The sequence below is a fragment of the Elephantulus edwardii genome, unplaced genomic scaffold, assembly GCF_000299155.1.
Source record: "Elephantulus edwardii isolate Elephantulus edwardi_28Jun2011 unplaced genomic scaffold, EleEdw1.0 scaffold00117, whole genome shotgun sequence".
In the NCBI taxonomy this organism is placed as follows: domain Eukaryota; kingdom Metazoa; phylum Chordata; class Mammalia; order Macroscelidea; family Macroscelididae; genus Elephantulus; species Elephantulus edwardii.
In genome coordinates, this window is record NW_006399867.1 from 4,532,556 (window position 1) to 4,549,856 (window position 17,301).

The 17,301-nt window shown below is 39.3% G+C and overlaps 1 protein-coding gene across 1 annotated transcript in view; it reads right to left on the reverse strand.

Moving 5' to 3' along the window:
* LOC102859189 (ATP-binding cassette sub-family A member 3-like) overlaps window positions 1–17,301 on the reverse strand; it is a 129,278-nt gene that overhangs the window by 42,532 nt on the left and 69,445 nt on the right. Inside the window, exons 13-17 of the mRNA XM_006892701.1 lie at window positions 15,371–15,469; window positions 14,574–14,736; window positions 10,804–11,104; window positions 730–979; window positions 361–569 (exon numbers count right to left, since the gene is read on the reverse strand). Of these exons, the coding sequence (XP_006892763.1) occupies window positions 361–569; window positions 730–979; window positions 10,804–11,104; window positions 14,574–14,736; window positions 15,371–15,469 (1,022 nt within the window). The remainder of the gene's footprint in view (window positions 1–360; window positions 570–729; window positions 980–10,803; window positions 11,105–14,573; window positions 14,737–15,370; window positions 15,470–17,301) is intronic.

The following is a 17,301-nucleotide window of genomic DNA, read 5'->3' on the forward strand; positions in this document are numbered from 1 at the left end:
AGGGCAGTGTCTGTTTGTTGAAATATGTCAATTGGTACGCTGTCAATTCCTGGAGCCTTGTTTTTTGCCAATTCCTTCAGAGCAATTTGAACTTCGGGGCATTTTTGATGTGCAAACAGATAGAAAGTTATACCATGAAAGGTCTTTCTTATTCTGCAAGAAAAGTTATTTCCTTCTAGTAAAAGGGTGATTCTAATGGTGAATGCTTTTACCCTAAGACTTTTGACATATTTTCTAATATGTACAGATAGTTCATTGTCAAAGTCAAGTTTGTGATGCTACTAGAGAATAAGAGTGGTCCATAGGGTAAGGGTAACTAACAAAAAAAATGAGCCTTCAAAAAAAAGCTTTATCTATCACTCACCATTAGTAAGCAGCAGGCAATGAAGAAGATGACGAAATCCCACAATAGGGCAGAAAACCAGTATATAAAGATGTAGGTTCCTGTCATCAGCTGGATATGCTTTGTCTTGGTGACTCTCTCAATCACTGTCAGGAGGCAAAAGCCACTAATCAAAAGAGCCATGCCAAAATGCACATTTAAAGCCACAATGCCTCCAGCTGAATCCCTGTAGAAGAAGGAACAAACAACACAGTGATATGTTAGCAAATCAATGGAGTGGAAATGGGATTGTTCTAGCAATGGTTGTTCATCATATGAATGTAATCAGCTTGGCCAGGATAAAGAGATACTGAAAGTGCAAATCTCTGATGAAAAGAATAACCTACTTGCTGGGGAGATCGTCATCATCATAGGGTGGTTGGGGTTTATTGAAGACAGTTATGGAGCCATCAGGGCCAGAAAGTGCCTTGACAAAAATGTTGTCTAACACTGTCAGGGCTATAGATGGTGAATGGTACGCCTCATTGTTGAAAAGAGCAGTTAAGACAATTTCCTTTTTTTTTTCTTCAATGGAAAATGCAACAATGCATGCACGATTACAGTCTTTATCTGTTATCAAGTAATCCACTACATTACCTAGGATAAAGAAACAATATTGGTCAATGCATGACAACATAGAATTTTTATAATATATGTTAGAGAAGTTATTGTGGCTGTTGTGTACCCTAGAGTTGGAGCTGACCCATAGCCAAACTTCCCACAAGTTTTCAGAGACAATTAATCACATGGGAAAAGATTGTTCATCCTTCTCCCATGAAGCAGCTGAGAAGAAGCAAATAATGTTAGTGAAGAGGAAGCAAATAATTTCACTTCCCCCCCCCATTAATTTTAACTTTCTAACAGTGGTTATTTCACACATTTCCATCTGATCTTTAAATACCAAGATCTCTCACACCATACTCTACAACATAACAGAGAAAGCAAACACAAGCAACTTGGTGTATCCTCTTTTAACTCAAATTTCCTGTTTCAAGCCCATTTATAGATACTTCCAATGAAAGCTATGATTGATGTCATGGATTGAATTATGAATATCAAAGTAGGTATCAACTTGGCTGGGCCATAAATCTCAGTAATTTGACAGTTATGTAATGATGTAATATGCTAGATATGTAATGAAATACTAGTCCCACAGGATGTGATATGATCAGCAGTGACTCAGTTTTTAAGGGATTGAGTGGGATGCAACACATCATTTATGGCAGAGTCCTTAGCTAAAGTGGAGGAGTTTCCCTGGATTATGGTTTGCATCACCTTTAGTCTTACAAGAGACAAAAGGAGAGAAATGAGCAGAAAGAGGATAGGACCTACTTACACACAGAATGAAGAGGCAGGATTAAAGCACATTCTTTGGGCCTTGGACTTGGACTTTGCTGGGAATATCCTAGAAAGAGGATGGATATCCTGGAAACAGAAAGTTTTTCACTAGAGCTGACACTTTGAATAGGACCTTTTGCCCTTTCAAGGTACTGCCCATTGGTTATGGGATTAACAAGCCACAGACTTGACAAGAGGCACAAGAATGTCAAGTCAGGATGCATTAGTGCTACTGAATCTTGACCGAGGCAAGGGTATAGCAAGGGTCTAGGGGACACTGAAGAGCTACAAGACCCACCAATTATTCAGAGCAAGAAGAAGAAATCAACAAGTACTATTGTGGGAAAGAACTGGCTTCTTACTCCTGACTAAGCAGCAAGGGAGAGCCTGTTCAGGATATGCGGAAAGGACATACTACACTGAGTTCTTTTGAACTCATAGCAACTCGATGGACAACAGAAGGATTATTACTTGGTCCTGAACAAACCTCACAATTACCGCTGTGCTTTATATCTCATGGTTGCAACCCCTACGTCAGTCCATCTCATTGAGGGTCTTTCTCTTCCTCCCTTAGCCTCTACTGTCTCTAGCATGATGTCCCATTCCAGAGATTGATCTCTCCTAATAATGCACCAAGGTGTATATAAGTTTCATCATCTTCACTTCGATGAAGGACTCAAATCATAATTAGAAAACAACACTTCTGTCTGCAAGAGACCAAAGATCGACAATTATTCTAAAGCAAAACTTAGAAGATGATAGGGCAAGGAAATGAGAGTACTAAAAATGAAACAATTAGAAAACAATTTTAATGAAAAGGTGGTTTGGGGTTTTTTTTGTACTTTTTACTTACAAAGTTCATATACATTGTTCTTCACATCGGATCTTTCCCCTTTCCTTTGCCACCCTGCCCATCACCCATCAAATTGTGTGACGCTATATGATTAAGCTCTCTCCCTCCTTGGAGCCTCATACTCATTCTACAATAATGGTCTTATACTGTGTTTGTCTTTATGAGGCTGGATTAGTTTACTCCAGTCCCTCCCATGTTAGGTAGTAATTTACAAAATCATTGTCCCTGTGTCCTGCTTAGTATTCCACTGTGTGAATGTATCATAATTTCTCAATCTATTCCATTGTAGTTGGACATTTGGGCTGTTTCTATGTTCTTGCTATGGTGAATAATGCTGCTATGAACATTAGTGTGCAAGTCTCCATGTGTACCTCTGTTCTCATTTTCTCAGGGTATATTCCAAGCAGTAGAATAGCTGATCATATGGACTTTCTATGTTCAGCTTTTTGTGGAAACACCAAACTGCTTACCAGAGTGGTAGTACTATTTTACAATCCTACCAACAATGCATAAGAGTTCCCATTTTACCACATGCTCTCCAGCATTTATGACTTGCTGCCTTGCTAAACTTTGCCACTGCTACTGGAGTAAGATGGTATCTCACTGTGGTTCGATTTGTATCTCTCTCTCTCTCTCTTTTTTTTTTTTGCTTCAGTTCAATGAAAGAGACTTTATTGAGGGCCCAGAGTCATGGGGCTCAGAAGAAGGCCACCTGCAAGAGGCAAGGGAGCCAGTGAAGAGGGGGCTCTTATTTGACCTTCTTCTTGGGGTGCAGGTTGTTGGTGTACCCACACTTCTTCTTGCGGCAATTGACAGCACGGGGATGCAGGCAAGCATAACACTTGCGGCAGATCATCTTGTCGCAGTTGTATTTCTGGGCGAGCTGGTGCAGGGAAGGCCCAATAATGTCACCACGCAGACGCAGCATCAGATGCAGGGTGGACTCCTTCTGGATGTTGTAGTCTGTACGGCAATCCTCCAGCTGTTTGCCGCAAATATCAGACGCTGCTGGTCAGGAGGGATGCCCTCCTTGTCTTGGATTTTGGCTTTGACATTCTCGATGGTGTCACTGGGATCGACCTCAAGAGTGATGGTCTTGCCAGTCAGGGTCTTCACAAAGATCTGCATCTTTGCATCCACTCGGCCGCCTCACTGTAGAGAAAGAGCTGATTTGTATCTCTCTTATTGCCAGTGATTTTTAGCATTTCTTCTTGTGTCTGCTGACCATCCAAATGTCCTCCTCTGTGAAGTCTTTATTTCCATGTCTTTTGCCCATTTTGTAATTGTATTATCGGTCTTTTTCTTGTGGGGGCCCAGGAGTATTCTGCAAACTTTCATTATGAGACCCTAGTCTGAGATAGTATTACCAAATGTTTGTTCCCAGTCAGTAGGTTTTCTTTTCACCCTGTCGGAAAAAGGTTTTGATGAGCACAAAGATTTACTCTTTAGAAGGTCCCATTCATCAATTTTATCCTCTTCAGATTGTGCATTTCTGGTTATATTTGGCAGTCCCTTTGTACCATAGACTAGGGCTTTTAAGCTTGGTCTCAAGTTTGTCTCTTATGAGTTTTATGGTTTTTTTTTTACTTTATTCCAAGGTCTCAAGTAATTTAGGTAGAATTGATGATAAATCTTCTCTGAATATTTGGTAGAATTCAGCTGTGAAACCATTTGTCCAGGCCTTTTTTTTTTTTTTGTGGGGAGTCTTTTTATGAATTCCTCAAAAGGTTGACAGGTGAAAAATGTAACTTCCTTACCAACTGCTACCCTCTCTCAGGTTTCTGGGGCTCTAAATCTTTATAGGAGAGGATACTGACCACTGTTCTCACTAGGAACTGCTGGTGAATTTGAACTGCCGACCTCTCAGTTAGCAGCCTGGTAAGGTATGCAAGTGTCACTGTACAAACTGTACAAAAACTGTAAAATGGAAACTTAATTTTCTTTTTAAGCTTTGGCCACAAACAAAACAGCTACCAAAAGATAAATATTGATGACGCTGAGGAGAGATTGGTACTCTCATAAATTGCTGGTGAGATTGTAAAATTATGTAACCTGTATGGAAGGCAGTTTGATGCTTTCTTAGAAAGGTGAATATAGAAATTCCATATGACCTAACTACTTTACTACTAGGAAAACACCCCAAGGAAATCAGAGCTGAGAAACAAACAGAGATACATACACCTATGTTCATCACAGTGTTATTCACAGTAACAGGAATGTACAAACAACCAAAACACCCATCAACAATTGAATGGCTTAGGGAAACTGGTATGTATATTCACACAATGGAATACTATGTAGCAATAAAGAACAACAAAGTCTTCGTAAAATACTGTATTATTGCAGACGGAGGGTGAAGTATTTTTATAATTATTAATAATGAGACAGACAACCAGGACTGTGATAAAACTGAGAGAGTGAAGACAGGGGACCAGTAGCTTCATCAACTGAAGGGCCTCAAGCCATGCCTCTCTTTGTGTATTTATTGATAATCAGGGGAAGTAGATCATAAAAAGAATTCCCTTGTAAATGAAGACTAATTTTTTTCTATTGTCAACCTAATGCTTTAGCTCAGGAAGTATTTCACACGTATTAACACTCTCTCTGTAGGGGTGCCCTAGCTACCTACCTCTTGTCTGTAGGAAACAGCTCATTTTCTGTCATCTGTCACAAGAGAAATCCTAACTTGTAAATTTGAAATTCCTTCAATTCCTGAACAAGCATATGTTTTTTTCATATAACATTTGGTATGAAATTTGGCTTCCCATACTACATAACATGGGAGAGTCCAGAGAGTATCACACAGAGTGAAGCAACTCAGTCACAAAAGGACAAATACAGCATAAGATCCCTATTGTGAAAATAGGAGCAAGATATGTGTAACCATTCAGCAGGAGAAGGGTGTAGAAGAGGGAGAAGGGAGGCCATCAGTAGGCTAGCAGAGGTTAGTGGCTGGATAGGTGGTCAGGTGAATGAATAGGAATGATTCAATGGAGACTTGAAAAGGCATAGATCAACAGTAATTAATTATATAAACACAATATATATGCATGATTATATAAATCATGCTGTACATGAGTAAAGATGGAGTAAAATATTAAATAAAAACAAAAAAGAAAAAATACGTTATATTTAAGAACTCAAAATATAATTAACACCAGTTGTGCACAAATTGAGAGCAAATCAATGACCTGAAAGACGGGTGATAAGGAAATACCCAAGCAAAGGTACACATAGGAAAAATGATGGAAAATAATAAGAACATCAGAAGGATATGAAGATAATACTACAAACAACACTATACACATAAATTTGACAACTTAGGTGCAATGAAGTATTGGCTCAAAATAGACAAATGGCAACAATTCAATCAGTATTAAATAACTTGTTTGTATAAGAAAAACTTTTAAGGACATTTAACCCATAATTATAAATTTTCCACAAGAGGAACTATGGGAAGCCAAACTTCACACCAAATGTTATATGGAAACCCTTGTTCAGGAATTGAAGGAATTACAAATTTATAAGTTAGGATTTCTCTTGGGACAGATCACAAAAAAGAGCTCTTTTCCCCCTGCAGACAAGAGACAGCTAGCCCCCCCCACCACCCCCACAGAAGAAGTGTGAAATATTTCCTGAGCTAAAGCATTAGATTGACAATAGAGGGAAAATTCGGCCTCATTTACAAGGAATTCATCTTATTATTTGTCTCCCCTGGTTATCAATAAATACCCAGAGAGGCATGGCTTGAGGTGCTTCAGTGGAGAACTGCTGGCCCCCTGTTTTATGCTCTTTCATTTTACGCTGTCTCATTTCTGGCTGTCTCATTATTAATAATTATAAAAATATTTTACCCTCGGTCTGCAACAGGGAATATCTAAAGCCAGATGGTGTCACTGAACAATTCTACCAAATGTTTTTTAAAAACCCACAAAACATTAATTCTACACCATATGGCCCAGGAAGCAGAAGGGGAAGCAATACTTTCAAGTTCTTTTGATGAAGATGGCTTGGTAGCAAAACCAGGAAAAGTCAAAGCCAAACAACCACCAACAGAAAGTCCACTCCAAAACAGATGTTTCATTAGCATAGCTACAAAACCCTCTTAACTATTAGTATGTTGTTGTTACTGTTGTGTGTAATCATGTCAGAACTGACCCTTCAGTAGGTTTTCAGAGTCAATAAATTGCACAAGAAGAGACTGCTCATCTTTTCCCATGGTGTAATTGGTGGATTTGAACTGCTTGCCACCTTTGAGATTTCAGCACAGTTTTTTACCACTTGGCCCCCAAAGCTCTCTAAATACCAGTATGTTGTTGTTGTTATTGTTGATTGCCATCGAGTTGAGCATGACTCATAGTGACCCTATGAACAAAAAGGCCTGAAGTCTTTCTGTATCATCATTTCTCCAAGTTTACAGAGTTTCCAGAGGCACGAGGTTTAGGAGGTAGATGCCACTCCTGCTTCCAAACTTGTCTTAAAACTGGAAGCTCTACCCAACACTGTCCTCTATGGGGAACCATAATGGTATATGATTCCCCAATGGTACAAAATTCAGCATCACAGCAAATCCAGATGACCTCAGTACAGCAACTTGAGAGAATATGACTTAGAAGACTATTCCTCCAAAATATAATTGTTGACACTAAACAAGAGGTTTAAATCAAAGATAACAACTCAATATTCCACATGGCCACACTAACATGTTGTTGTTGTTGTTGTTGTTATGTGCCGTCGAGTCGCTTGCTCTAAACTCAACAGCTCTAAACTCTGCTCTGTCCTGTGCCAATCTCATTGTCTCCGACACACTCACCCGATTGCCCCAGTCACCGCGAATCAATCCATCTCCCAGAGGGTTTTCCCCTCCTGCGCTTGCCCTCCACCCTCCCAAGCATGATGTCAATGGACTATGAACAGGAATAATGTAAAACAAAACAAAACACAACATCATAACAATTTTTGAAGGAAAAAAGAGCATTTGACCAAACTCAACATCTACTCATGATAAAACCTTCAAAGGATCTTTAAAGTCCCTGAGCTAGCATTATACTTAATAATGAAAGACTGTACTTTCTTCCTGTACTGAGAATCCATGACTAGGTTGGTTTTTGGTTGGTGGGTTTTTTGTTTGTTTGTTTTTGCTAATAAATAGAAAGATAACCCTTGATTGAAAACAAGTCCCAGCTGTTGAGTTAGAACTGACTCATGTCAACACTCCATGAGGCTGTAAATCACACAGGTAGAGGGAGACTCCTCATCTCTCTCCCATGAAGCTGCTGGTAGATTCTAGCGATCAGAGAGACTCAGCCTTTGGGTTACCAGTGGCAACTCCCTATGGACTGTGCAACCTTGATTGAAAAAAATAAATAATATAAATATGTCTCTTGTGTGTCAGGAAGTGTGAGGATGGCACAGGAAAGAACAGGGTGCAGAACTTTTGTTCATAGGGTAGCTATGAACTGTACTTGAATCAATGACACCTAACAACAACAACAACAACAACAACTGTGTTTTCAGTCTTGCTCTTGATTTATCAAAAAAATAGATTCCGTCTAGGATTTCAAATTTTTAAATGGAAGCAGTTGGCGGCTATATTTTTTTTTTTAAAAAAGAATCATTTTATTAATTAGGATACTTCATTTTCCCACTCTCTTTACTATTTGTCTTTGGTTAACAAATATTTATCTATTATCCTAGCAAGGAGGAGAGAATGAACAATTAATTTTTACCAGCCCATCCACCTACTATTTGTAGGCTATATTGTTGTTGTTGTTGTTATGTGTTGTCGAGTCACTTGTGACTCATAGCGACCCTATGTACAACAGTTGTCTCTGACACTCCTATCCTCACTACCCCAGTGACTGAATCAATCCATCTCATCAAGGGTCTTCCTCTCCTGTGCTGTCCCTCCTCCCTCCCAAGCATGACATCCCTCTCCAAGGACTGATCTTGCCATGCAACATGTCCAAAGTATGTCAGGCAGAGCTTCAGAATCCTTGCATCCAAGGAGAAATCTGGCTTCACCCTCTCCAGGATTAGCTTGTTTGTTCTCCTAGCAGTCCATAGTATATTGAATGCTCTTCTTCAGCACCAAAGATCAAAGGCATCAATTCTCCTTCTATCATCCCTAGTCAATGTTCAGATCTCTGATGCATAGCAAGTAATTGCAAAGACCATGGCAAATATCAGGTGCACCTTAGTCTCCTGACTGACACCATTGCTCTTTAGTACTTTGGAGAGGTCTCTGATAGCCGACTTTCCCAGTGTAATTCATCTTTGAATTTCATGGCTGCCAGTACAGAAGTGTTGCTTGTAGAGCCAAGTAAACTGAAGCTGTCAACAGTCTCAATCTCTTCATCATCCGTCATAATGCTGCCAATCGGCTCAGTGGTAAGAGTCTTTGTTTTCTTGATGTTGAGCTTCAATACATAATGAAGGTTGCAGTCCTTGCACTATAGAACCAAGATAATGATGCTATGGAGTACTTGGGATTTGCAAATGTCTTTTCTTCTCTTACAACAGATGTTGGAGGACAGAGAAAAGATGTTTATCAATACTGTTGGCAAAGAAACACTGTTCACGATATGGCAGTCAAAGGGAATAGGAAATTATTATAACAGGAAGGTAACAAACTATCAAAGTTTTGCTTAGAGAGATGATGTGGCAGCAGGTGGTTAAGTTTGCACACTCTAGCCAGTTAAGGGTAAATTCAAGTTTCTGTATTTTCTTCAGCCTTCTGTCATGGAGTCGATTCCAATTCATGGTGACCCATGTGTGTCAGAGTAGAGCCATGCTGCAGAGGGTTTTCATTGCTTGAATTTTTAGTGGTAAATCTCCAGGGCTTTCCTCTCAGCTACATCTACATGAATTTGAACTGTCAACCAAAATTGCACCACCTAAGGGTTTCTATACTTATCAAATTTTGCTGTCAGTCCACCAGCAACTTAACAGCGACACCCTGATGAGAGTAAGCAAAATGGAGATGCCAATCCAGGAGAGGATCAGAGAGTCAATCCAGCTCAACTTTATTAGTATAAGCATGGCACTTACACACACAAGAAGACAGTATAGGGCGGGCTTACAGACATGGGACATGTGGATTGGTCAGGAGAACCTCAGCCTTGTGCGGATCGCAGATCGCCCCTGGCCCAAAAAATGAGGCAGCCGTCTTCCCAGGTGGCAAGTTTCTCGAGCCTATGCGGCCAAAATAGGGGAGTTTTCTCTACCCCGTATTAAAGGCTGTTGGGAGGCTTGCACCTGTCTGGTGCTCAGGCGACCCGTTCTGGCCAGAGGACTTCCCTTCCTCTCCAACATTCCACAGTAGTCAGGTATATGATTCTGTGCAACTTACTAGATTTCCTCCTCATTTAAAAGAAAGTAACAATGGAAACAGCCCAAAAACTGACCACGTGAATGGATTGGGAAATTGTAGTTCACACAATTGAATACTATATCACATTCAAGAGCAACAATTTCAAAAAATACTACATAACTTAGGAGAAACTGGAGAGCTTTATGCTGAACTAACTCAGTCTTATAAGGACAAATACTGCATAAGACCATTATTATAAAAATAACTAGTAAAACATGAGACACAAAGAGGGAGCAAAGGGATGAGGATGAGGATGGGTAGGAGTGAAATCACAGGGATGCAAAATTTGGGAGGGTGGAGGGAGAGGTTAAAAAAAATGGGAAAGATCTGGTGAGGACCTGATGGGCATAGTCCAATGAAAATTCATTTTATGAAACATAATGTATGGGAATGATTGTATGAAATGCAATGTGAATAAAAAATTGTTTAAAACACAATGTATGTGAACCTTGTAAACAAACCAATAGAAAACATTTTTTAAAAGGAAGTAACAAAAATATGTACTAAATATGGTAATTATGGAGATTATATGACATACTTTTGAAGCTAGTCTAGAAAGGATTTTACCAAAGCACACATTCAGCAAACATAGGCTGTTATTACGACCTTAAACAAGAAATTCATTCTAAGCGCTAGCTCCTTAAGTCATCAAAACTCATACTGAAGGTCTGATCAGTCTGCAAAGTGAAGTACAGCTTTCTTGCCTTCCATTTGGCTACCTCTCCTAGATTGATAACCAGCAGAAGAAAAAGAAAAGAGCAGATAGGTAAGGGTCAACATTAAGATCCTTCTCTGCAGGTGACACAAACGGGTCTCCAGTTGAGAGAAGTTTTTTTTCTTTTCTTTGATGAGCCCTACCTTGAACTCTCCGAGGAATTTGCTTTTTAGTCCTCAGTACATTCTCAAGGTGTAGTAAGAGAGTCATAACCAAATTAGAATTCCCAGAAACAGATAAAGGCACAACAGTTGACCCATATTCCTCCGGATCCATTTTCCTGGCAATTTCATTGTAGTGCTGTGAAGCGTTCTCAACCTTTAAGAGAAAGGTTATGATACCGAGACATCCCATTATCTGAAGCAACATTAGCTTCCAGTTGCGCCAGCTGAACATGGCCCTCTTGATGAACATGGCTCGGAACTGCTGGCAATAGTGGGACCACTGGTGAGAGAAGAGAGAAACAGTATTACAATAGTCACAGACCTTAATGGGTCAGTCTGGTTGAAACGCAAGAAGAGGTGTACTTTGAAATGTTATCAAGGGCAATCCACAAAACTTACATAAACAAAAATGTCTGGTCTATAATCTAAAGATAATTAACCAACAGGATGACAGTGTAAATGGTCTTTTGTTCGCATTAGGCAGGGGACTACAAACTATGGCCACTTTGTAAACACAGTTTTACTGGTATACAGGTCTGTCTATTTACAGACGTAGGTCTGTAATGTCCCTGGGTGTTTGCAGACTACAATAGAGTATATGGTCCAGAAACTGTATAAAATACTTCTTTATCACCTATCTCTTTTCAAAAGGTTTGCAGACCTCTGCTGTAAGATATTAAACAAAATGGTCAAGGTTTTTTATTTTTATGTGTTGTTGTTGCTTAATGCCGTCGAGTCGTAGACGTCTCATAGCGACCCTATGAACGAACAGCCTGAGCACTGTTCGTACATAGAGTTTCTGGAGGCAAGCCATTTTGGAAGTGGATGCCGCTCCTGCTTCCAGGCTTGATTTAGTGGGAAGCTCCATCCAACACTGTCCACCATGGGTGCCCATTACCACGAATCACTGTCACAGTCTTCAGCATCACAGCAACCACGAGTTACCTCTGTACAGCAACGCACAGACCAGTGCTATACCACCTAGAAGATTGTTTACATATTTTTATGTAAAACATGTAAATTTCAACAAGATTATTTCCTTCATTGTTGTTGTGTACTGCCAGGTCAGAGCCAACCCACAGCTGAGCCTCTGGCGGGTTTTCAGAGGCAGTTAATCACACAGGAGGAGATTGTCCATCTTTCTCCCACAGAGCATCTGGTGGCCTTGAACTGTGTGCCTTCAGGATTGCTATACAGTTTCTTGTCAGCAGAGCTCCCTACTGGGTAGAAGAGTAAAATCACATCCATTTCTCTTGTGGTTTGTTTTGCTTGTTTTTTTTGTTTTTTTTTTTCTCTCTCTCTAAGGGAAATGAAAAAGGATGACAGAAAAACAACAGAAAAAAATTTGATGCTTTTGAGTTGTGGCGTTGGAGAAGAGTACTGAATATCCCATGGACTGCCAAAAGAACAAAGCATATTTTGGAGAAGGTACAGCCAGAGAACTCCTTTGAGTTGTGGTGTTGAAGAAGACTACTACCAAAAGAACAAACAGATATGTTTTGAGGAAAGTGCAAGCAGAGAGCTCCTTGGATGACACAAAGATGACAAAGCCTTTGTCTCACATACATAGATCATGTTGTTAGGTGAGGCCTCTCCTACTTGGAAAGGTGGAGAGTTAGTGAAAGTAAGGAAGACTCCTCAACGAGATAAATTGACCCAGTGACGGCAGCAAAGGACTTAAGTGTGTCAGAGAAGATTGAGGATGACACAGGATAGAACAGGGTACAGATTTGCTGTTTATAGGGTAGTTGGACTTGATTCTAACAACTGCATTAACAAGGGAAAAATTCAAATAAATTTTTGTACTAAACACACACATATATAAATATGGCATTACAGTTTAAATGCCATATTTCAGTTATTTGACCACAATTCAGAAAAAATGTCCTTACTCTAAGAAATGTTCTCTGAAAGAGAAAGAATTTTTCTATATGCTTCGCTCTGTAGAAGAAGCAGACTAGAGAGTTCTATAAAAGCTATGAAAGCTTTTCTAGAGATGGCATTGTTAAGTGCCACTGAGTCAACTACAACTCATGGTAACCCCATAAACAGGAGGCCACAGTCTTGCCGCTTGCCGTGTCCTGTACCATCTTCACAATCTCCACTATATTCAAGCCTGTCACTGCAGTCACCGTGTCAATCCATCTCATTGAACATCTTCCTCTCTTTCACTGTCCCTCAACTTCTACAAGGGCACACTGGTGGTCTTGACGTATGGAGTTGTGTTGTCAAGTCAAAGGCCTGAAGTTCAAATCTACCAGTTGCTCTGAAGGAGAAAGAAGGGCAACTTATTCTTATGTGATCTGTTATTGTTAAGTGTCATTGAGTTGTCTACGACTCATAGCCACCCTATGCTTATAGCTCAGAATCCTGCTCTATCCTGAGCCAATCTCACTGTCTCTGTCACATCTCCCTTTATTATATCAGTATTGTGTCAATCCATTTCAACTAGGGCCTTCCTCTCCTGAGCTGTCCTTTTATCTTTCCAAGTATGATATCTTTCTCCAAAGACTGGTCCCTCATGGTACACACCCAAAGTAAGAGACACAGAGTCACAGAGTCTCAAAATCCTTGCTTCCAAGGAATAGCTTTGTTTCACCCTCTCTGGGACAGATCTGGTAGTAGTCTTGGCAGTCCATGGTATTATGATTAATACTCTTCTCCAGCACCACAACTCAAAGGCATCGATTGTTCTTCTGTCATCCTTAGTCACTGTTCAGTTCTCTGATGCACAGTACCTGGATCAGGTACACCTTAGTTTCTAGGCTGACATCTGAGTGACATCTTGCTCCTGTGTGATTTACAGTCTCTGAAACGTCAACTCAATTAAGAGTTGGTTCCAACTCAATGACTACTTTTCCAAGCCTGATAACTTTAAACAGAAGAATATACTGATTCAGGGATCCAGACTCTTTCTATGGCACATGGCCAAATCTTTGATCTACAATTTTTGTAAATGTATGAATAGGGAAAACCAGAAATGTATATACATGAGAAAATGATCTTAATCATACATTATAAGAAAAATTTATCGTGTGTGTTTTCAAGGTATTATTAAAATGCAAAATTTCACAAGCCATAAATGCTGAGGGGGAAAAAAAAATCATGATTTTCAGCTTTCATAGAAATTCACCCACTGATGTCAAGTCTTGGGTTTCCAAGTCAGCAGACTGACTGTCTTTCTCCAGCAGAATGGCTGGTGGGTTTGAACTGCTGACATTTCCACAGGGTCCTGTATAACATGTATCCTGCATTTCAGGCCCTCTATACTCAAGAATACTTGAGGATTTGTAAGAGGAATATATGCTTAGAAGGTGAATGAAAGAAATGTTTGGAAACTCAGAGACTTATTGCAAAGATGATGATTATTTGAAAATGCTCCCTTAGTTACTAACAATCCCCAACACAAACACGGAAGCATTTAAAATACTGGTCATTCTTGATTATCAAAAACCATTTGCAAGCTTCCACAAACTAATAACTTGGTTTTTTTCATCAACATAAAAAATAAATTCTAAAACAGAAAAACAATGCTAAAGAAAAACAGTGGTTGAAAGTAATAGCTGTAGTAGCTGGCGGCTTTATCTATAACTCAACGCTTCTATGTTACAGAATTAATTAGACATGGGACAGACGTTTCACACATGATGGTGCCTACTATCACTTAGAACTCTATATTCTTTTCACTTCAAATATTAATATAAAACATAACTCCTAATTAACTAGACATCTTTTTTTAAGATGCTTACCCCAGTATTAAATATAACAGTAGAGCTATCCATAAAGGTGGGAGAATTGGCTGTGTCAAGATGTGTGGAGGTATTCACATTCTGGTTCTTGTTTGAGGTTATGTTCTCATACAATGGAGTCTGAAAAGTTTGAGCAGCCTGAGAATCTGCCATATTACAGACCCTGTGTGAAAGATAAATGAACAAACAAGAGTGCACAAAGCATTCCATGTCATCATTATCTCAGTACATTGTGTTTGGAGAAAGTGCGTGACAGACTTCACCTGAGAGGGCTACTTGACTTCATCAATGACTCTAAGCAGCATTGTATGGAGACAACATGGTAATTATGATAGAAGTAGTGGTTTCAAAACACTAGAGAACTTCCAGAAGTCTGAAGTTGAAGTGAGAAAAACAAGAGCAGGGAAATGAGTGTTTCATTAAGTTGAACTCACTCAAATCAAAGACTAACATCTAATTCCAACTTTGGATAAGTGAAAACCTCCAGTCTTTTTTTAAACAATAAGAGCAATGATTTTTCCCCCCTTGTTGTTTATATTGTAACTATTGTTCTTGTGCACTGCAGAGTCAGAACCAACTCATAACCGATACTACAGTAGGTTTCTAGAGGCAGTAATCGCAGGGGAGGAGACTGCCAATCTTCATCCATGGAACTGCTGGTGGACTTGAACTGTGTATCTTTGGGTTGGCAGAAATTTTGAAATGTGTGAAATCTGAAAGTTTGGTGGGCTTACAAAGGAGAAGAAATGTTTCCTTACCTTCCAGGATTTTTCTTTTCCACAAGCATCATTACTCACCTAAGAAAGACTTCTTCAATAGTAGTAACAGAGGCACCAAAACTGGCAATGCCGAGCTCTTTTTGTCTCTCTTCTATATCAGTAAACAAAGCCTGAAACCTGAATGGAAAAAAGGAGAGGAAAATAAAAAGCTCAGTATCAAATAGCTCAGGTATGGATTACATCTCAACATAAAGAAAACAAAAATTTTCACAACTGGGTCAATAATCACATGAAGATAAATGAACAAAAGATTGAAGATGTCAAAGATTTAATTTGGCTTGAATTCAAAGTCAACAATCATAAAAGCAACATCCAATGTTGTTGTTGTTATGTGCCATTGAGTTGACTGTAACTCATAGCAAGCCTATGAACAACAGATCTGAACACTGTCTTATTCTGTGCCATCATATCGTCCCTGATATTCTAGAGCCCACTGCTCTAGGCTTTTTGGAGGGAAAGCGCCAAAGAGGAAGACCCTCAATGAGATGGATTGATTCAGTCACTGCAGTAAAGGGGATAGGTGTGTCAGAGACAGGAAGATTGGCACAGGATAGAGTAGGGTCTAGGGCTGCTGCACATAGAGTCGCTATGAGTTAAAAACAACAATAATTGCTCTAGGCACTCAAAATGAGTTCAGAATTCAAGATGGATTCAGAAAAAGCCATGGAACAAGGGATACCATTGTTGATGTCAAACAGTTCTTGCCTGAAAGCAGAGATATTTACTTGAGTTTTATTGATTATACAGGAAAGCTTTTGACTATGTGGATTATAAAAAAGTATAGATATCCTTGAGAAGGATGGGAATTCTAGAAGATACAACCTTATTTGCAGAAAGTGAAGAAGATTTAAGTCACTTATTAAAGAAGATCAAAGACTGACATCTTTTCTCTTTAGGACTTCTGAGAGGTCTTTGATAGCAGATTCTCTAAATGTAAAAATTATTTTTTTAAAAAACAAAACAAAACAACAAACTGGTTTATTTACAAAATTCAAATACATTGTTTTTCACACCAGATCCTTCCCTCACATTTCCCTTACCCCCTCATCAAATTGTATGACCCCATGATTAATTCCCTCCCCTGCACCTCCTCACCCCTCTGTTTCCACTGTCCCCCTGACCTTCAATCCTCATATTCATTCAACAATACTGGTTTTATACAGTATTTGACCTTGTGGGACTGAGTTAGTTCACTCAGCATAATGCTCTTCACTCCTTCTTAAATTAGGTAATAATTTTATTCTAGTTTACATACAAAGTTCATATACACTGCTTTTCAACAAACATTTGGCAATACCATCTCAGACAAGGGGCTAGTAATAAAAATCTACAGAATCCTACAGGGCCTCCAGAAGAAAAAGACTGATAATCCAATTACAAGATGGGCAAAAGACATGAAAAGACTTCACAGATGAGGACATTCAGATGGTCAACAGACACATGAAGAAATGCTCCAAATCACTGGCAATAAGAGAGATGCAAATCTAACCACAATGAGATACCTTCTTACCCTAGTAGCAGTGGCAAAGTTTAGCACGGCATCAAGTAATAAATGTTGGAGAGGACGTGGCAAGATTGTAAATGGTAAAATCACTCTGCAAGGCAATTTGGCATCTCCTCAAGAAGTCGAACATAGAAATTCCCTATCACCCAGCTATTCTACTGCTTGGAATTAGACCCTGAGAAAATGAGAACGGTTCATAGCAGCATTATTCACTATGGCACAAACATGGGAACAGCCCAAATGACTAAATGTAATAGAATGGATTGAGAGATTATGGTACATTCAAACGATGCAATACGACACAGCATGCAGGAGTAATGATTTTGTAAATTACTACCTAACATGGAGGGAATGGAGAGTATTATACTAAGTGAAATAACTCACTCTCATAAAGACAAATACTGTTTGAGACCATTATTGTAGAGCATATACAAGGATCCAAGGA